At 47.6% G+C, this 21,749-nt stretch overlaps 1 protein-coding gene across 10 annotated transcripts in view; it reads right to left on the bottom strand.

The window, feature by feature from the left end:
* Ccdc62 (coiled-coil domain containing 62) overlaps positions 1 to 20,638 on the bottom strand; it is a 31,010-nt gene extending 10,372 nt beyond the window's left edge. For 7 of the 10 annotated variants that reach the window (XR_006145749.1, XM_042669124.1, XM_042669115.1 and 4 more), the window contains exons 1-8: positions 20,448 to 20,638; positions 19,124 to 19,316; positions 15,840 to 16,006; positions 13,100 to 13,201; positions 10,417 to 10,588; positions 8,060 to 8,161; positions 3,485 to 3,573; positions 2,855 to 2,970 (exon numbers count right to left, since the gene is read on the bottom strand). Coding sequence is in view for 9 of the 10 variants with exons in the window: in XM_042669124.1 (XP_042525058.1) it covers positions 2,855 to 2,970; positions 3,485 to 3,573; positions 8,060 to 8,161; positions 10,417 to 10,588; positions 13,100 to 13,201; positions 15,840 to 16,006; positions 19,124 to 19,316; positions 20,448 to 20,483 (977 nt within the window). In the remaining variant the exon portion in view is untranslated. The remainder of the gene's footprint in view (positions 1 to 2,854; positions 2,971 to 3,484; positions 3,574 to 8,059; positions 8,162 to 10,416; positions 10,589 to 13,099; positions 13,202 to 15,839; positions 16,007 to 19,123; positions 19,317 to 20,447) is intronic. The other 3 variants (XM_042669121.1, XM_042669122.1, XM_042669123.1) reach the window with 3 other exon arrangements.
* Between the last annotated feature and the right edge of the window lie 1,111 nt (positions 20,639 to 21,749).

Here is a 21,749-nt window from a genome sequence, read left to right on the forward strand (position 1 = left end):
AAATACTATGTAAATACAGCAAAACTTTGCCTGTGTGTACCAAAAGTGGGGCATGCACTTAGGGCCTTGAGCTCTTGCTTGGCTTTTTTGCTCAAGGCCAGACCTTTACCACTTGAACTATACCTCAATTTTTAGCTTTTTGGTGGTTAACTGGAGATAAGAATTCCACAGCTGGAGCTGGGCACAGGTAGCCCATGCCTGTAATCCTAGCTACTCAGGAGGCTGAGATCTGAGGACTGCAGTACAAAGCCAGCTGGGGTAGGAAAGTCCATGTGAGACTTATCTCCAATTAAACCACCAGAAAATCAGAAGTGGTGCTGTGGCTCAAGTGGTACAGCACGAGCCTTGAGCCTTGAGCTGATAGATAGTGCCCAGGCTCAGAGGTCAAGCCCCACGACTGACACACACACACACACACACAAACACACACACACAATCCCATGGATGAGTGCTAGTGGCTGACACCTGTCCACACACACACACACACACAATCCCATGGATGAGTGCTAGTGGCTGACACCTGTAATCCTAGCTACTCAGGAGGCTGAGATCTGAGGATCAGTTTGAAGCCAGTCTAGGCAAGAAAGTACATGAGACTCTTATCTCCAATAACTACTCAGAAAAAGCCAGAAGTGGTGTTATAGCTCAAGTGGTACAGTACTATCCTTGAGCACAAAGAGGCTCAGGGATAGTGCTCAGGCCCTGAGTTCAAGCCCCGAGACTGGCAAAACGAAAATCCCATAGACTTTTCTGACCAGGCTGGCTTCAAACCATGGTCTTCAAATCTCAGCCCCTTGCGCAAACCAGCTCCTGGTACGAGCCACCAGCTCCTAGCTAAGCAAAACTTTTTTTTTTTTTTTTCCCAGTGGTGGGGCTTGAACTCTGGGCCTAGGTGCTGTCTCTGAGCTCTTCAGCTGAAGGCGAGCACTCTACCACTTGAGCCATGGGGCCACTTCTGGCTTTTCTGGTGGTTAATTGAAGATAAGAGTGTCACAGACTTTCCTGCCTGGGCTGGCTTTGAACCGTGATGATCAGATCTCACCCTCCTGAGTAGCTAGGATTACAGGTGTGAGCCACCAGCGCCTGGCTCTCAGGTGTTCTTTTTGAAACAGGATCTTGCTATGTTGTCCAGGCTGGCCTTGAAATCCTCTTGCCTCAGCCTCCTGAGTACTGGGATTATAGGCATGCACAAGTCCACCATGTGTCCAGATATTCCGATCTGTATCACTCAATCCCTGAGAAAACACACCTGTCTCCTACAATGCATAACCACTTCTCACTTCTAAGGAGGAGTAGCCTCAGCTCATGGAGTACCTCCAAGTGACAATGAAGCTCATGGAGGAAGCGCAGTGTCAGGCTTTCTCCTGTGAGAGAGCACTCCGTGGTCTGGGTGTCGGCGGCAGTTGGGGTGCCGAACAGTAGCAACTGCCTCTCTCATTCCCTGCCTACAGCTGCTAACTCCCGCCATTCTGAATCTGTTCTTCGGGGAAAGGGGCAGTGGTCAGGCTTAATCTACTTCAGACTTGGTGGTCCCCTGCTGATGAAGTCATACGTGGGAAGCTCCCCTTAACCTTCCTTGTTTCTCCATTCCCAGCATCTCTGCTTGGAAAGAAAGACTGCTTCTAATGTGGTTTGGCAACGTCTGTTAATGAAAGCACTGCTTGTATATTTTAATTTACATCCCCACAGTGCTTGTTGTTACAGGTTGGGCGAGTAGGAAGATGAAGCTGAGAGCAGTGCTCACCTAGAATCTAGTTTCTAATTCAGTGCTAATGCCTTTCTTTGACATAATTTCTTTGACCCATATATGCTTCTATTTCCTCCCCCAGCCCAGTGTCTTAATACTGTGGTGCACGTTTATGAATAGTTCTAATCTCACTTCCACTCTACCTTAAAGCCTTCTGCCCAACAAACACAAATAAGCATAAAGATTTTACTTTTGCTGGACATGGCTGGCTCACACCTGTAATACTAGCTAATCATGAGGGTGAGATCTGAAGATCGTGGTTCAAGGCCAGCCCAGGCAGGAGAGTCTGTGAGACTCTTATCTCCAATTGACACTAAAAAAAGCTGAAAGTAGAGCTGTGACTTGCTCAAGCAATAAAGCTTGAGCCTTGAACAAAAAAGCTCAGAGAAGCAAGGTACTGGTGGCTCATGTCTATAATCCCAGCTACTCAGGGGGCTGAGACCTGAGGATGGTGGTTCAAACCAGCCTGGGCAGGAAAGTCTGAGACTCTTATCTTTGATTAATCACCAGAAAACTGGAAGTGGCAGTGTGGCTCAAGTGGTAGAGCACTGCCTTGAGCAAAAGGAGCTCAGGGACCCTGCTCAAGCCCCATGACCAACAAAGAATAAGGCTCAGAGACAACACCCAAACCCTGAGTTCAAGCCCCAGGATCATCACCAAAAAATAAATTTAAAAAAATAGACAAAAAGGGGCTAGGAAGGTGTCTCAGTGGTAGAGCGCTTGCCTTGCATGCCTGAGGCCCTGGGTTCGATTCCTCAGCACCACATAAAGAAAAAAGCCAGAAGTGGCACTGTGGCTCAAGTGGTAGAGCGTCAGCCTTGAGCTGAAGAGCTGATGGACAGCGTCCAGGCCCAGAGTTCAGGCCCCACGACCGGAACCCCCCTCCCCCCCCCCTCGCCTCCCCCGCAAAAAAAAAAAGACAAGAAAAAGATTTTACCTTTATCAAGTGGTTAAACAGCATGCTTAAAATTCTCAGGCCAGAAGCTAGGATTATGAAGATAACTGCTAACTCACTTGTATTTATTTCCTACTAGCCTCCAGGAAGCACTAAGTAAATGCTGATCTACCGATGAAGTAAGCACAGATCACAGCATCTACTGAGATTACCTGGATTCTAGGGCCTTCGACTCCTCCGTCTTTGAGTCATATAACTGAATCATTTCCTGAGAATTTTCCACATTGAAATTAAGAAACTGCAGGTCACTCTGTTGTTTCACATATATCTGCCAGAGACATTGATCAATCAACACAAAATGTAATAACAAAGATCACACAGTTTTTGCTTTTATTTATCCTACTTTCACACTGAAATTAGTATAGCTGGTCCCTTACCTTAAAAATTTTTTTGTGTGTGTGTGCTAGCACTGGAGCTTGAACTCAGATGCTAGGTGCTATCCCTTAACTGTTGCTCAAGGATGGTATTCTACCATTAAGTTAGAGCTCCACATCTGGCTTTATGGTAATTAACTGGAGATAAGAGTCTCATGGATTTTCCTGCCTGGGCTGGCTTCAAACCAAGATCCTCAGATCTCAGCCTCTCAAGTAGCTAGGATTACAGGCATGAGCCTGTAATCTGTGTCTGACTCTTAATTACCATAACCAAGACCCATCTAGGAGGCTAAGTAGCTGTATGTTTAACAAGGTAAGATTCTCTCAGTGCCAGCAAACACGCAACGGGCGTTCAGCTCTTGTTCTGCTCAACTTCTCCCTGCTGAACTATAACAGCTGGGGTCATACCTGTCTCAGATTATGCAGTTCGGAGTTGGTGCGTTCTTGCTTGGACTTTGCAATATCCAGTAACTCATCTTTCCTTTTTTCTCTCTCTACTATTGAAAAATAGGAATGATTAAGCATTTTTTAATCACCATACCAATAAACAGCGTTGTTGTTGTTGTTTTTTTCCAGTCTTGGGGTTTGAACTCTGGTCCTGGGCACTGTCCTTCAGCTCTTTAGCTCAAGGCTAGAGCTCTAGCACTTGAGCCACAGCACCACTTCCAGTTTTCTGGTCATTTATTGGAGATAAGAGTCTCACAGGGGCTGGGAAGGTGGCTCAGTGGTAGAGCGCTTGCCTTGCATGCCTGAGGCCCTGGGTTCGATTCCTCAGCACCACATAAGCAGAAAAGAAAAGCCGGAAGTGGGGCTGTGGCTCAAGTGGTAGAGCGCTAGCCTTGAGCTGAAGAGCTGAGGGACAGAGCTCAGGCCCAGAGTTCAGGCCCCACGACCGGACCCCAAAAAAAAAAACAAAAAAAAAACAAAAAAAAAAAAGAGTCTCACAGACTTTCCTGCCTGGACTGGCTTTGAACTGTGACCCTAAGATCTCAGTTCCTTCCTGAGTAGCTAGAATGACAGGCGTGAGCCACCAGTACCTGTCTAAAGCATTAATTTATTTTATTTTTGGTCAGTCATGGGGCTTGAACTCTGGGCCTGGATGCTGACTGCCCCTCAGCTCTTCAGCTCAAGGCAAGTGCTCTACCACTTGAGCTACAAGGCCACATCCGTATTTCTAAATTTTTAAGGGTATGGTTCAGTGGCAGGGCACTGCCCAGCAGGAGGCCCCAGGTTCCATCCCTTGTACTCATTTAAAAAAAAAAAAAAAAAAGCCGGGCACCAGTGGTTCACACCTGTAATCCTAGCTACTCAGGAGGCTGAGATCTGGGAATCATGATTCAAAGCCATCCAGGGTAGGAAAGTCTGTGAGACTTTTTTTTTTTTTTTTGGTCTGTTGTGGGGCCTAAACTCTGGGCCTGGGCGCTGCCCCTCAGCTCTTCAGCTCAAGGCTAGTGAGCCATAGCACCACTTCCAGCTTTTTCTGCTTATGTGGTGCTGAGGAATTGAATCCAGTGCCTCATGCATGCAAAGTAAGCACTCTACCACTGAGCCACCTTCCCAGCCCCTCTGTGAGACTCTTATCTCGAATAAGCTACTCAGAAAAAGCCGGAAGTGGCCCTGTGGCTCAAGTGGTAGAGCTCTAGCCTTAAGCAAAAAGGTCAGGACAGTGCACAGGCCCAGATTCAAGCTCCAGGACCAGCAAAAAAATAAAAAAGTTTTTGAGACAATGGTATGTGATTGTCTTCAGTAGAAAGGTACTCAGAAGTGAGTTTAGGAAATTATTAAAATTAGGAAAATTTATGGGGCTGGGAAGGTGGCTCAGTGGTAGAGCACTTGCCTGGCATGCCTGAGGCCCTGGGTTCGATTCCTCAGCACCACATAAGCAAAAAGAAAAAAGCCGGAAGTGGCGCTGTGGCTCAAGTGGTAGAGCACTAGCCTTGAGCTGAAGAGCTGAGGGACAGTGCCCAGGCCCAGAGTTCAGGCCCCATGACCAGACTCAAAAAAAAAAATAAAATAAAATAAAATTAGGAAAATTTAAAATCATTTCACAAAATCATATAGTTCAGGCGAGAGAGCACTCATCTAGCAAATAGCAGCTCCTGACCTCAAACTCCAGCACTGCTCAAAGAAAAGGAAAACTTACTTCCTCCTCTGACCTTCCAGGCTATTCTGTTCCTAACTCCTGTAGAGTAATAAAGTCTCTGTAGGTACATGAGCCTCTCAACTATAGTGAGCGCAGGACATACAAAGGCTCCATACATGGACTGAACTGAACTCTATGTTTGCTTTGTCTTTTACCTAATATGTATAACTGACCCGGTAAACCTTAGAAATAAGGAAATGGGTCCCTGTAATCCTAGTTAGTAAGGAGACAGAGATCTGAGGATTACAGTTCAAAGCCAGCCCAGGTAGGAATGTCTGTGAGATTCTTATTTCCAATAAACCACTAGAAAACCAGAAGTGGTGCTGTGGCTCAAGCGGTAGAGTGCTCGCCTTGAGCAGGGACCGTGCCCAGGCCCAGAGTTCAAGCCCCGCAATCGACAAAAACAAACAAACAACCAAAAAAATAAATAAAGAAAATAAAGAAATGGTGCCCTCTGGTGGTATAATATTGCACTTTGTTCCCATCTTGAATCACAGATCAAAATTAAGAAATCCATTCTATGGCAAGTTTTAAATGTTTTAAATTTAAGTTTTAAATTTCCCTTTAAACTGTAGAAACAAGATTCCCTTTCTAGAAGGAGGGGAATTGAGGGTAGGTAGACTCAGAGTGTTTAACTTTTTATTTCAAACTGCCTCAAAGTCTATGAATGATCTCCCTGACCTAAATTACTGGCATGAAGACAGCCTGGGCTATTAAGGATCCAAGTCAGCTCTGTGCAGGAAGGAGAAAGGGAAGCCTTCAGCGGTGGACACAGGTAGGGGTGGATGAGCTGTGCTGGGGTACTGGCAGAGGTGAAGGCACCCAGCAGGGGTGGAGGCCGTCATCATCAGAAGGGGACTTGGTTACACATGAGGAATTCAACCCCAGAATCCTTAGTCAGACTGATGCAACTGAAGTAACTGCAGGTCATTTATTTGCAAAACTAGAAAAACGTGCTGGGAAGGTGGCTCAGTGGTAGAGCGCTTGCCTTGCATGCCTGAGGCCCTGGGTTCGATTCCTCAGCACCACATAAGCAAAAAGAAAAAAGCTGGAAGTGGCACTGTGGCTCAAGTGGTAGAGCGCTAGCCTTGAGCTGAAGAGCTGAGGAACAGCGCCCAGGCCCAGACTTCAGGCCCCACGACCGGACCCAAAAAACAAAACAAAACAACAACAACAACAAAAAAAAAACTAGAAAAACATGCTGTACATGTATGTGTATGTGTGTGTTGCTGGGACTACAAAGTGGGCCATGTAGCCGGGCACTGGTAGCTCACGCCTGTAATCCTAGCTACTCAGGAGGCTGAGATCTGAGAATCACGGTTCAAAGCCAGCCCGGGCAGGAAAGACTGTGAGACTCCTATCTCCAATAAACCACCAGAAAACCGGAAGTGGTGCTGTAGCTCAAGTGGTAGAGTGCTCGCCTTGAGCTGAAGAGCTGAAGGACAGCGCCCAGGCCCAGAGTTCAAGCCCCACGACCGACAAAGAAAAAAAAAAACAAAAAACAAAGTGGACCATGTATACTCTACTACTTGGTTATACCTGTGGCCTTTTGAATTCCTACTTTTTAAACCTAGTGTTTACAAAATTATAAACATCCTCTATTGATCATCAAAAAATTTTTTTAAGCCAGTAGCAGGGTCTGGGCTCAGTATCGCATAGTAGTTCACAGCTGGTACTCTACCACTTAAGCCATACCTCCAGCCTAGCTTTTGGCTACTTAATTGGAGATAAATGATGGGAATCTGCAATTCCAAAAATGTGCAAGTCCACTTTCCACCGCACACCCCTCCCCCCTCAAGGTAATATGCCCCTGACTTCCCCGAAGCAGGCCACAGCTGGCTGAACGGGACCTGCTCAGTGGGTTTGCAAAGCAGGTTCCCATTAACAGGCCTGTGTACAAACTTACAAAGCCCAACCAGAAACTTTCTGTGCCCTCCAGTTGCCTTCACCCAGGACCCTACTTAAGTCCTTCCACTCCTGCCCCCAGCATGCCCTGTCTCCTGACTCTCCCTGTCTCAGGTGCCATGGTGTCCCCCTTCAACTTTTCATTCAACCTGATTTGGTCTGCTGAGGTCAGTGTCTCTGTCTGCTTTCATGCTCACCTTTTCAAATCAGTCCTTTTCCCTAACAATAAAGTCTCTTGGCTCTGAACCACAATATTCAAATCCCGATTAGTTAAGATTACAGGTGTGAGCCATAGGCACAAAGCCTTTTAAAATGAATTTTAAGCTGGGCACAGGTGGTTCACACCTGTAATCCTAGCTATTGAGGAGGCTGAGATCTGAGGATCGAAGTTAAAAGCCAGCCTGGGCAGGGAAGACCGTAAGACTCCAATAAACCACCAGAAAACCCGAAGTGGCGCTGTAGCTCAAGTGGTAGAGCGCTAGCCTTGAGCTGAATTGCTCAGGGACAGGGCCAGGCCCAGAGTTCAAGCCCCACGACCAACATAAATAAATAAGTAAATAAATAAATAGAATTTAAAAAGCAAGAATATGCTTCAGTGAGAAACAGTCATTTGCTTAAACTGGCAGTAGTCCTTCATTTTACAAAAGAGGAACTAGAGATATCTGGAGGCTTAATAACAGCTTTCAAATTCTGTCTGGCCCCTCAGCAGCTCTTACAAGGGTGGGGGTGAGAAGGGGAAGCAGAGGGGTTCTTTTTGTTCTTTGGTTTTGTTGTTGTTGTTGTTGTTGTTGTTTGAAGTATTGGAGTTTGAACTCAGGGCCTCAAGCATGCTAGGTAAGTACAAGTACTCTATTATCCTTCAGCCTGCTTTAGTAGCAGTATTCAAAGCTTAGGTTCAAAATGAGCCTTCAATCACGTAAACTGACTATTTTTACCGGTAAAAATCAATTCATCGTGCAGGCAACTTTTCTCTTGCTTGAGGCGAATAATCTCTTCTCGTTGCTCATTATTTTCTGTTGTCTTTTCATTTAGGTCCTCTTTATAAATAAAATAAAAAGAAAGTCGTCAAATAAATGCAGTTTCCTCTTCCAATGAAGAGACCCTTCTTCCTGGGCCCCAGACTTGCTCATTTCTAGGCACTTCCAGCTCCCGTAACTTGAACTGTCCCACCAACAATACCTCTGGTCTGCCTGCAGCCCTGCTCCTGCCTGGCCTCACCCGTCACAGTCCCAGGAGACAAAGATCAATCTTTAAAAATAAAAATCTATTGCTGGGTGTTGGTGGCTCACACCTGTAATCCTAGCTACTCAGGAGGCTGAGATCTGAGGATCATGGTTTAAAACCAGCCTAGGCAGGAAAGTCTGTGAGACTCTTCTCTCTAATTAATGACCAAAAAGCCAGAAGTAATGCTGTGGCTCAAAGTAGTAGAGCACTAGCCTTGAGCAAAAGAACCCAGGTCCCGAGTTCAAGCCCCACAATTAAAAAAAAAAAAATCTCACACACAACCACACACAAAAAACCCCACACCAAACAACAACAACCCCACAACTATTCCTGTCAGTTCTCCACGCCCTCCTACAGCTCTTAGGATGAAATCCAAACTCCTCACCATGACTGCCACGCCCAGCGACCTCACAGGGCCACTTCCCTACCTCCCCTGCCAGCTAGGCTCCACAGACCTTGCCTGGGAAGTAAAACCAGAGAGAGATTGGGGTTTTGTCCTCAGTTGTGTCCTTTGTCATTCAGAAGGAGCACCCCTGGTAATCCTAGCATTTAGGAGGTTGAGGCAGAAGGTTAAGAGTTTGAGGCCAGCCAGGCACTGGTGGCTCACGCCTGTAATCCTAGCTACCCAGGAGGCTGAGATCTGAGGTTTGTGGTTCAAAGCCAGCCCGGGCAGGAAAGTCTGTGAGACTCTTATCTCCAATTAATCACCAGAAAACTAGGACTGGCACTGTGGTTCAAGTGGTCGAGCACTGGCCTTGAGCTGAACAGCTCAGGGACAGTGCCCAATCCCAGAGTTCAAGCCCCACAACTGAAAAAAAAAAAAGAGAGAGAGAGTGACTAATTTTGTTGCAAGTATATATGAAGACAGTATGAAAACTCAATGGAAACAAAACAGGAGTTCAATGAGATATAATAGGAATTCTCAGCCCGGCCCACAGGCTTCCAGCAAGGGGACACGGAGCTCCACAGAGACGGCTGAACCCACGTGGGATCTGCGTGTCTACTAGGTGAACACATCTAGGCAGGGAGTGGCACCTCAAGATGGCCCAGGAGCTGTGTGCACGGACGCTCATACTTTCACCTGCAATTCCTAAGTTGCCGCCTTTGTAATATTCCAGAAAACAAGCCTTAAGAGCCGTTCCAGCAGAAGGCCAAGCTTGAGGAAGTAGTTGTGAATCTGAGATGTACAGTAGTTGGTCACAGCAGTTGGTCAGAAGTACAAGATGATGTCTTAAGCAAGCAGTCTTGTGTAACTGAACCTGATTTTTTTTCGGGGGGAGGGGCTGGTAATAGAGCTTTAAGTCTGGGCCTTGCACTTAATTTATTTTTGGTTTTTTTGTTACTCTACTTCAACTACACTTAACTGCTTTTTGATGATTAACAAGGTAAGAGTCTTGTGGATGTTTCTGCTCCAGCTGGCTTCGAACCACAATTCTTGGGTCTCAACCTGAGTAGCTGGGTGTACAGGTGTGAGCCACCAGCTCCCAGCTCACGTCTTTTAAGTTCCTGCCTTCACTATGGGAACACACATGAAGCAGAGCTGCCCCACTCAGTCGCTACTAGGTAAAGTTGAGACCAGGCAACTCCCATTAGCCCAACTTGAGTTTAATAGATACTAAGACTCACGCTGCTGAGGCACTGCTACTGTCTGTTATAGAGCGCGTACTGGCAATAGCTAGCAGATAAAGCCATCTAAACCAAGGCAGGATCATTGAAAAATATGGCATATTATATACTTTACTCAAGTCTGTTATATATCTTCTAACACAGAATGCCAGCATAATTACATATAGATGAAACAGACATTTCATGTTAGAATTCCAAGCCGGGGGCGGAGGGGGGGGGGAGATGGGAAGAGATGGTAAGGGGAAACAAAGGAGGAGGCAACAATGCTTGATAAATGCACTCATTACCTTGCCCATGTAATTGTAACCCCTCTGTACAGTATTTTCACAATTAAAAAAAAAAGAATTCCAAGCCAAGAACAGAGCTACTGTCAAGCATAGATTAGGTGAACCCAGCAGGAAAACCATTCCCAAGAGGATGTCATTGTGTAAAGCCTCCTCACCTTTCAGCTTATGGACTTCAATCTTCAGAGTCCTCAGCTTCTGCTTGTAATCTTGCTTTTCTTTCACAATACAGGTCTCCACCATCTTAGCATCACGTAAAGCATGCTCTAGTAATTTAAATTTACCGGAGCAATCTGCAATGTGATTCACTGCCTCAATTATATCTTTGTCCTAAAACCAAATCAAAGACCATGATGTTAAATTTTAAATCTCAGCTTATCAGTAAGAAAGACTGCACTTGCTTAGACAGACTGCAGAAGCCTGGCCAGCTCCCTGAACTTTGCTGTCATTCTGCTGAGGGGCACGAGCAGACAGACACAGACAGGGATACAGTCAGCCAGGGGCCCTTGGGCCCTGACCGCACCTGACAGGCTGCAAGGTTTAGAACCAGACAGTTCAATGACCGGGACAAGCACAGCAAGAGAAGGGCTACGATGTGATTACCGGCAAAACCCAGTGTCTCTTTCCTCTTTTCAGCCTCTGAGACCTCATCATAATCTAGTCAATTATAACATCTTGCTGCAGAGCTGCTGAGATTATGGAAAATATATCTATTTGTTGAAAATCAACTTGATACCTACGAACCAAAAAAATGCTGTGATAATTCTTGCTAGAGTCATTACTGTTAACATGTTTCCCTCTACTTAAGCAGAAGGGTATCTGCTGCACTATCATGTATTCACTGAGAAAGCCTCACACACAGGGAGACCTATGGGAAGATATCAGGGTGGGGCAGTACCAGGCCTGGGGCTCTGTGCTGCAGTCCTACCTACTCAGGAGGTGGGAACTGGGAGGATCAAGGTTTGAGGCCAGTTTGGGCAAAATGTTAAGACTCCATCTCAATTAAAAAAAAAAAAGCATAGCATGGTGGTTCACACCTGTAATCTCTGCTACACACAAAATTTAAGTAGGAGGATTGAAATCTGATGCTAGCCTGGGGCAGTAAGTACAGGACCCCACTTGAAAAATGAGTGAAGCAAAAGAGTTAGGGATGTAACTGAGGAGGCAGAACACTGGCCTAGCAAGCTTGTACTAGGCCCCCGTTTCAAACCTTAGTACTGCCAACAAAATAAAAAATAAAAGTTGACTCAAACCATTCAACACACCAGTGACAGTGGCATGGTGAGGAGACAGTTATGTGGCAGCACTGCCTACTGCAGAAGGCCAGTTCCTAGTGCCACAAACAAAAACAATGAGATCATGTGACTGAGCCAGCTTCCAGGCCCGCCCATGGACACGCGCGCCGCCACTCCTTCCAGCCTTGAAGCCAGGGCTCTGGCTGCTGCTCCTGAGGGCACCACTTCATTCTGGGCAGGCTACCTCCTGAACCACCGTCCAACATGGCACCTCCTCGGTACCAAGGCTCTGTCACACTTCGCGGCAGCTGACTCCATGCTGGCCGCTATTTCACTAAAGCAAATGCTGCAGAATTTACCACCCTTTAAGAAAGACCATGTCAAAACATTCGTGTGCTAGTGAAGTCACATTAGCAAGAGTGTCCTGTTATACCAACATCATCCTTTCATTTACTTGTTTATTTTTGTGGACATACTGGGGTTTAGCTCAGGGATGTGTATTGCTAGCCCGTACGACACCACTGAGTGTCACTGGTTACTTTAGGATCATCTTACACTGGAGGCATCCTCTGCCTGCCTTAGGCTTTCTACCTTCCCTGAAATTGAAGAACGCCACCATGCCCTACTCCCCTCCAAGGGGATGAAGTCTCACGAGCTTTTCTGCACAGGCTGGCTTGGCACCAAGATTCTCCCAATCTTAGCCTCCTGTGGAGCTTATAAGAGGCGCAAACCACTGAGCCCAGCTGTAGGTTGAGACGGGGGCCTCACAACTTTCTCCCCAGACAGGCCTTGGACCAGAAGCTTCCTATTCTCAGCCTCCCAAACAGCTAGAAGGACAGACATGAGCCACCAGCACCCAGCCTTCATTCCCTGTTCACCAGCTGTCAAAGCCATGAGTTCGTTACTGCAGAAGAGATGGGAGTCGCCCAGTACATACACCAGTGAATGGACTGACTGCTTGGCTGCTATCTGAAATAAAAGGGCACCTGCCTAGCAAGCTCCAGGCTCTCAGTTCAGAACCCTGTACAGCCAAACAATAAAACAAAATTTTAAGGACAAACGAGACCTCTAATGCCGCACAGCTACCTGGGAAGACAGGTAAGCCAGACCATGTGGTACTTGGGCACAGAACCCACCATGGAGATGCACCTTCTCTACCAAAGCATCATGTTATTTTATCTTTTGTTTACTTTTGTACGTGTGTGTGTGTGTGCATGCGTGTATGTGCATGCTAGAACTGGGGCTGGAACTCAGGATCTCAGTGCTGTCCCTTAGTTTTTTCACTCAAGACTGGTACTCTACTATACTACTTGGGCCACAGCTCTACTTGCTGTGTTAATTGGAGGTAAGAGTTTCACAGATTCGTCTGCCCAGGCTGACTTCAAACCTTGATCCTCAGATCTCAGCTTCCTGAGTAGCAAGGATCTTTGAGCATCATTTTAAACTGGTCTCTCCTCTCCTTTCTATACAGTGAAGTTAAAAAGAGCAACTTGGTCAGCTCTGGATTTCTGGGTTGCTAAGGGAGTTAAGTGAGGTCATGTGTATGTCTGTAGTCTGTAAGCTACAAAGTACTCTGGCAAATGGAGGTGTAATTATTTTTAATTACCTTTAGCTTTATCATTGTGGTGAGAGCCTGTTCTCTAGCTTGTAATTGTCCTACTTGAGCAGAAAGTTCCACTAATGTGTTGCTGAGATTTTCATTTCTAGCCTACAAAAGAACAATACAGAAAACAGTGAGTCCTTTGATGCGTCCTTTACTGTCACGAGCCTCTGTCTGGGCTCGTTTCTCTAGTCTGTTTGCTGCTTCTTTGCCATGCTGGAGGGACAAAGCTGGCAGAGTAAGCAGCTGTCATGGAGGACCACAGATACCCATGTCATGGTTGCCTCAAGCACGCAAGCACGCTCCCACTGCTTGCATTTAATTGTCATATTGGATTCTATTGGTTATGCTTGTAAGCAAGTTTATTTCCTACTTTTACATGTAATTTTAGGTGGAAAAGCAAGAAGATAATGGATGAATGAGAACTGGAATGTATGAGATTTCCTCTGTGAAACGATAGCCTTCGTGAAGTCTGTGCACCTCTGTAACTTGTTCACTCTATGAGCTGCCGACACCAGCTCATACAGCTGTCAGGGCCCACAGAGCGTACAACACGGAGTGACCTCATGTAACTGTGGCTTTGAGTGACAACAGCGGATCCATGAGGACTCATTAGTTAAGATAAAATGCTCTGCCATGATGCTGGCCGTCAGGGGGCTTAGTGTAGGTACTGACATACAAGGGAACTGTGCTTCCCACTCAGCTTTGCTATGAACCTAAAACAATCTCTAAAATGAAAGTGTATTAAGAGAGGTATCTTGGCCAGGTGCTGGTGGCTCATACCTGTAAATCCTAGCTACTCAGGAGGCTGAGATCTGAAGATCATGGTTTGAAGTCAATGTGGGCAGGAAAGTCTATGAGACTCTTATCTACAGTTAACTACTAAAAAAGCCAAAAGTGGAGCTGTGGCTTAGTGATAGAGCACTAGCCTTGAGTACAAAAGCTCAGGAACAGAACCTAGGCCCTGAGTTCAAACCCCAGAACAGGCACACACACACACACAAAAAAAAAAAAAAAGAAAAAGAGAGAGAAAAAGAGAGAGAGATACCTTAGAGGAATGGCTCAAAGGTACAGTGCCTGATTAATAAATAAGGCCCTAGGGGCTGGGAAGATGGCTCAGTGGTAGAGCGCTTGCGTTGCATGCCTGAGGCCCTGGGTTCGATTCCTCAGCACCACGTAAGCAAAAAGAAAAAAGCCGGAAGTGGTGCTGTGGCTCAAGTGGTAGAGCGCTAGCCTTGAGCTGAAGAGCTGAGGGAAAGCGCCCAGGCCCAGAGTTCAGGCCCTACAACTGGACCCCCCCAAAATAAATAAATAAATAAGGCCCTAAGTTCAAATCTCAGTACTGCCACAAACAGCTTTCTTCCTTTTTTTTAATCCAACATATCAATTAAGTTCTAGTAAGTGTTTCTTTAAACTTATTTTATAGCTAGCAAATATCTAGAATATGCTATACATGTTTTTACGCCCATAACCTAGCACTTGGGAAGCTGAGGTAGAGGATCAAGAGTTCAGGACAGGGCTGGGCAGGTGGCTCAGGGGTAGAAGGCTTGCCTTGCATGCATGAGGCCTCAGCACCACATAAGCAGAAAAAGCTGGAAATGGCACTGTGGCTCAAGTGGTAGAGCGCTAGCCTTGAGCTGAAGAGCTGAGGGACAGCGCCCAAGCCCAGAGTTCAGGCCCCACGACCGGACCCAAAAAAAAAAAAAAAAAAGAGTTCAGGACAGCTTGAACTACACTTTTATAAATTTCAAGTCCCCCCCCAAAAAATAAATAAATAAATAAATAAAATAAAAAAAAATTTCAAGTCCCAAAACATCAAAAACCAGAACCAAAAACAAGTCAACTGCATACTCTTACTATGAATTACTGAGACTCATTACGTTATCAAGACCTATCCCAAGTATTATTACGAAACAAGAATATGAAAAATATAACTAAAAAAGCTGGCTTAGCCGGGCGCTGGTGGCTCACGCCTGTAATACTAGCTACTCAGGAGGCTGAGATCTGAGGATCGCGGTTCAAAGCCAGCCCGGGCAGGAGAGACCGTGAGACTCCTATCTCCAATAAACCACCAGAAAACCGGAAGTGGCGCTGTAGCTCAAGTGGTAGAGCACTCGCCTTGAGCTGAAGAGCTGAGGGACAGCGCCCAGGCCCAGAGTTCAAGCCCCACAACCGACAAAAAAAAAAAAAAAAAAAAGCTGGCTTTTTCTCTGGGCCTCATAATAAATACAGTCAAAACATATCTGATGAATGACAAGTTCGAAAACTGAAAATTCACTGAGCACTGATGGCTCACACTTATAATCCTGGCTACTCAAGAGGCTGAGATCTGAGAACTAAGGTCTGGAGCCAGCTTGGGCTGATAAGTTCAATAAAACAAATCTTATCTCCAATTGAAGTAGAGCTGTGGCTCAAGTGGTATAGCACCATCCATGAGCAGAAAAGCCAAGTGAGAATTCCAAGGCCTTAATCCATGCCCTAGTAGGGGAAGGCACACAGGCTTACATACGAATGCACACACACACTCAGATTTTAATGTAGACACTGAAATCTACTATTTTAGTAAGTCACATAGAATTTGGACTACTACAGCTTATCAAAAAATAAAACTGTGTGGGTTCAATGGCAAATGCCTGCAATCCCAGTACACAGAAAGCAGAGACAGGAGGAGGCCAGCATCAACTACATAACAGGATACAAAAAGTAATAAAATAATGGAAAAAAAATAAGTAAATAAGCAAACAACCTCAAGGTCTTCTGAGAGGAGCGAGGAGTGTGTGGCTTTCTGGACCATCTCCTGGAGCTGGAGCTGTGTCTTCCGAAGGACCGACTGGCATTCGCTCTGATTAGATTCCAAGACTTTCACCTTCTTCATCAGTGACTTGATAATTTCTGATCTTTTCTGCAGTTCACCTGGGGGAAATTTCACCAAAAACTTATTTATGTTTTAGACCTGAAACTTAAAATGCTTGAATAGGTTTGTAAAAACAATTGAATTTTCAAAATCAGTAAAGAGCAAACATCTGCTAAGAATGACTTAAGGAGGGGCTGGGAAGGTGGCTCAGTGGTAGAGTGCTTGCCTTGCATGCCTGAGGTCCTGGGTTCAATTCCTCAGCACCACATAAGCAAAAAGAAAAAAGCCGGAAGCGGTGCTGTGGCTCAAGTGGTAGAGTGCTAGCCTTGAGCTGAAGAGCTGAGGGACAGTGCCCAGGCCCCACGACCGGACCCCCCCCCCCCAAAAAAAAAAAAAAAAAAAAGAATGACTTAAGGAGTCTTGCAAAATATTTTACTGTGAAATACACAATACTAAATCATCAAGTACAACAGTGGGCCAGGTGCAGTGGCTCACTCCTGTAATCCCAGTGGTAAAGAGATGGAAGTGGGAGTATCATGGCTCAGGCCCAAAGCATGGAAAAAAGCAAGAACCCATCTCAAAATCCTAGCTATTCAGGAGGCTGAGATCTGAGGATCACGGTTCAAAGCCAGCCCAGGCAGGAAAGTCCATGAGACTCTTATCTCCAATTAGCCACTAGAAAACCGGAAGTGGAGCTGTGGATCCAGTGGTAGAGCACTTGCCTTGAGCTGAAGAGCTCAGAGACAGCGCCCAGGCCCTGACTTCAAGCCCTATGACCAGCAGACAAAAAAAAAAAAGTTGAACATAGCTGTGCACAGCTGCAATCCCTGCTACTCAAGAACCTATAACCCCCTTGTCTTTTCGACACGTACCACCTCTCAGCACTGGGACTTCTTTTTTTTTGGGGGGGGGGGAGGGAAGGCAGTCTTGGGGCCTGAATTTAGGGCCTGGGCACTGTCCCTGAGCTTCTTTTGCTCAAGGACAGCGCTCTATCTCTTGAGCCACAGCACTGCTTCCAGCTTATTCTCTTTAGGTGGTACTAAGGAATTGAACCCAGGGCTTCATGCAGGCTAGGTAAGCACTCTACCACTGAGCCACTCTCCCAGCCTCATCCCTGACATTTCTTAAAGCATGTGTAGGGCTGGGAAGATGGCTCAGTGGTTCAATTCCTCAGCACCACATAAGCAGAAAAAGCCAGAAGTGGCATTGTGGCTCAAGTGGTTGAGTGCTAGCCTTGAGCTGAAGAGCTGAAAGACAGTGTCCAGGCCCAGAGTTCAGGCCCCATGACATAAAAATCCATGTGTAATATCCACTTTCCAAACCAAATGGTAATCAGGTCTGATTCTTTTTAACTTCCAAGACTAGACCAGATGGGTGCTGTTAGGGTGATGTGGCTGGCATTGGCCCTGTATCTTTGCCAGCGGTTCTCCTGCCAGATGCCGGTGGCTCACGCCTATAATCCTAGCTACTCAGAAGGCTGAGATCTGAGGATCACGGTTCAAAGCCAGCCCAGGCAGGAAAGTCCATCAGACTCTGAGCTGAAGAGCTGAGAGACAACACCAAGCCCAGAGTTCAAGCTCCACGACCAACCAAAAAAAAAGGTTCTCCTTATGGTTTATTTTTTATTTTTTGTCAGTAATGGGGCTTGAACTCAGGGCCTGGGTATTGTCCCCTGAGCCTTCCTGCTCCAGGTTAGCACTCTACCACTTTGAGCCACAGCTCTATTTCCAGTTTTCTGGTGGTTAAGTGGAGATAAGAGTCTCACAGACTTTCCTGCCTGGGCTGGCTTTAGTAGCCTCCTTTAGTAGCCTCCTTAGTAGCTAGGATTACAGGCATGAGCCACCAGTGCATGGCTTTCATTATGGTTTTGATTTGCATTTTCCTAATGACAAATAAGGCCTTTAAATATAATCATTGGCCATTCAGATTTGTCTTTCTGTGAAATGCCTATTTCAGCGTTCTTTTTTTACTCATTTAATTTAGGGACTGGGAATGCAATGCAGGGCCTGCTGCACCCCATCACTGAGCTTCACTCTAGCCTCTACTGCTCCTCTTAAAACTAGTTTTTTGTTTTTGTTGTTGTTGTTTTTTGTCGGCCATGGCACCTGAACTCTGGGCCTGAGTTCTGTCCTTCAGCTCTTCAGCTCAAGGCTAGCATTCTACCACTTGAGCCACAGCACCACTTCTGGCCTTTTCTGTTTATATGGTGCTGAGGAATTGAACCCAGGGCCTCATGCATGCAAGGCAAGCACTCTACCACTGAGCCACCTTCCCAGCCCCTAGATATACAGTTATAACCTACATTATATAGGCTCTTTGTTCGTCAACTCATTTATGTTATACTGAACCCAAAAGGCCAACTCTTGGCAACTACCCTACCACTTAAGCCATGCCCCCAGTCCTTTTCCTGTTTTTCTGATGGCATCTCATGCTTTTTGCCCATGCTTGTGTGGATCTATATCACCTCTAGTCCTTACTTTATCAATGAGGTCTCCTATGGATGCCCCAAAGCTGGACTGAGCTACAATTTTCCTATTTCTGCTATATAGCTGGGATGGCATCCATGCATCACCACTCTCAGCTTCTGCAACGCAGTCTTGCAAATATTTTTCCTGGGCTGGCTTTACATGACGTTCCTCCTGATCACCACCTTCCCAGTAGCAGGGATTACAGATGTGCATGACCACATCTGGCTTTATTCACATTCTGGCCCCAAAGGCCTTGATATTCAGGCTAGGCTTGTTCCAGTTTTGTTTTTGGGTCCAGTCGTGGGGCCTGAACTCTGGGCCTGGGCGCTGTCCCTCAGCTCTTCAGCTCAAGGCTAGCGCTGTACCACTTGAGCCACAGCGCCACTTCCGGCTTTTTTCTTTTTGCTTATGTGGTGCTGAGGAATCGAACCCAGGGCCTCATGCATGCAAGGCAAGCACTCTACCACTGAGCCACCTTCCCAGTCCCCCAGTTTTGCTTTTGTGATGAGCATGCTAAGCAAGCGTTTACCATTGAGCTATGTCCTCAGCCTCCACTCCAGTGTCTTAATTCCTTGGTCCTGCTTTATTTGTGTCAGTTCAATGTGGCTATTCATAAAGCCATCCTGTCTGTAATAAGGCTAAATCCTAGGGACAGTCTTTTATTTCTTCATTTTCTCCACAGGCCTCCCTGGCTGGAGGCCTCCCTACCTTCTAATTTGCTGCAACGTTCTTCCAGAGTCAACACTTTCTGCCGATCTTCTTCCCATGAAAGCAGCTGTCTTTGATGCACCGCGACCATATCATTGAGCTCTTTATCTCGGTCTTTTAATTCTCCAATGAGCAGCTGCAGCTCCTTCCGTTGTTTCTCAATAGTGGAATTCTCAACTTCTGACCCTGTGTTCTAAAAACAGTAGGTGGTTTTACATCCAATTAAAATTCAGTAACATATATGGGCTGAAGTATATTTTCTAAAGAATTATATTCTTTTGCTAATTCTGAAGTTAAATCTTAATTACTGTTAAAAACAAGGCATCAAATTCTATATGTTTAAAACAAGTTCAAACCTAGCATGCACTGTCTCTATCATTTTCTGTCATACCTCATACAATTCTAAAAAAATTAAAATTGGCAGTGTTTCCAAAGCCTCCACTGGCTCATCACAAACGTATTTCTGATCACTGCCCTTCAGCTTGTCAATTTTCTGTTTCCAATTAACACTGTCATCCCCTACCTTGCACAGGCAATTTGTGTGCACGTGTGTGTGTGTGTGTGTGTGTGTAAGAAGGCTTGAGCTCAGGGTCTGGATGCTGTCCCTTACTTTCTTCTGCTCAAGGCTGGCACTCTATCAGTTGAGCCACAGCTCCATTTCTGTCTTTTGGTGGTAAGTCTTACAAACTTAACTGAGGCTGGCTTTGAGCCCCGACCCTCAGATCTCAGCCTCCTGAGTAGGTTGAGACACCAGCACCAGGCCCCTAAACTACATTTTGAATCATGGTCCTACTGAATGACTGTAGTTCCTGTCCATGAAGTGTTAGTTTAAAAGGTCACTAGAGACCCGTGTGCATGATTCCTGCTTCTTGGAAAACTAGATTCGTAACTGGTGACGAGGACTTCACTTTAGCGACTAGTAACTGAACACACCAAATGGAATTTGGAGACAAACGATGCCAAGTCCCAGGACGTCGGCCGAGCACGAAGCCGTGCACTCATTCCTTCAACCAGTAAGACGCGGGGCGGGCGGCTGCGGGCCCGCCGGGCCGGGCCGCGGCTGCGGGGCGGAGACGCGGGCGGCCGCCGTGCGCGCTCGGCGCCCCCCCGCCCCCTCGGCGGCCGCGGACCCGCGCGCGCCCGGCGCGTCCGGCCCGGGACGGAGAGCGACGGCCGCGGCGGGCGTCCCCGCCTCGCCGGTGGGCGGGTCCGGCCGGGGGGAAGGACGCCGGTCTCCACCTCGCACCGGGCCGGGGCGGGCGGCCGAGCCCCGGCGTCCGCGCGCGGGGCAGAGCCGCGGACTCCGCGGGCCGGCGCCGCTCACCTGGCGCACGGCGAGGTAGGTCGCCGACGGGTTCATAGGTGTCGCCTCAGCCCGGACAAAGTCGGTGCGGGCAGCGTCACCTCAGAAACGCCATAGACGCGCCTGGCCGCAGCGGCGCGGGCGAGCCCGGAGCGCCGGAGCTCCGCGCCCTGGTCGGCCCACACGAGCCGGCCCTAAACGGCCGGCCCGGCGCGAACCCGCCGAGGGCGCCTGCCTCGCCCACGGCGGCGCGCGGGGGCCGCCCCGGGCCTCGCGAGACTGGCGCTGGGTCTCGCGGCCCTTGGCGCCGCGCGCCGGCCCCGCCCCCCCCCGCGCCGGCCCCGCCCCCCCGCGCCGGCCCCGCCCCCCCCCGCGCCGGCCCCGCCCCCCCGCGCCGGCCCCGCCCCCCCGCGCCGGCCCCGCCCCCCCGCGCCGGCCCCGCCTTGGAGCCGGAAGAGCCCGCCCTCCTCCGCTACCCACTTCCACACGAAGCCGGTTCATTTCCAGGCGCTCCTCTGCACCCGCCTGGTACTGGGCAGCATCTGGCGTTTGAGCGCTGGGGGCCGCGCCGAGTCCTGGGATAATGGTTGCCGGCCTGCTCTTGAGCAGCGAGAGAACCCCCGCACTGCGTCCTGGGGCCGGTGGCTCACGCCTGCCATCCCGGCTACGCGGCGGAGGCTGAGAGCTGAGGCTCGCAGTTCAAAGCCAGCTCCGGCACGAAAGTCCGTGAGGCTTTCCGGGAAGCCGGAAGTGGCGCTGTGGCTCAGGTGGTAGAGCGCTCGCCTTGAGCTGAAGAGCTGAGGGACAGCGCCCAGGCCCAGAGTTCAAGACCCACAGAGGACCGAGCTGGAGCCAGCCTAGGTTACACAGCCAAAAAGCAAACGCCGTATTTTGCATGTGAAGCTGCAGTGGCAGTGAAGGCTGCTTACAGGTCATCCTCCAAACCGAACATCTTGGTGTAATCCCAGTTACTCCAGTGGCAGGAATGGGGGGGATCGCTGTTCTAGCCTGTCCTCAGCTACTTGAGAAGTCTAAGTGGAATGAACATCCTGGTCTGAAATTCAGGTTAGGATCCTGGTCTGAGGGTGGCCCAGGGGGAAAAAAACACTAAGAACAAACCTGAAAAATAAAGAACTAGGGGCATTTCTCAAGTAGGAAAGCACCTACGCAAGTTCAAAGCCCAGTACTGCCAAAAGAAAAAAGAAAACCACACCTAAGATGAAGAGAATGAATTAAAGTCAAGCCTTGAAATAGGGAAATGTTTATTAGACATCTTTTCTAAGACATTCTTTCAAACACCCTTCCACTCGATTGTATTTGCAC

This window comes from Dipodomys spectabilis, unplaced genomic scaffold (assembly GCF_019054845.1).
Source record: "Dipodomys spectabilis isolate Male_0828 unplaced genomic scaffold, ASM1905484v1 ptg000480l, whole genome shotgun sequence".
Taxonomy (NCBI): Eukaryota; Metazoa; Chordata; class Mammalia; order Rodentia; family Heteromyidae; genus Dipodomys; species Dipodomys spectabilis.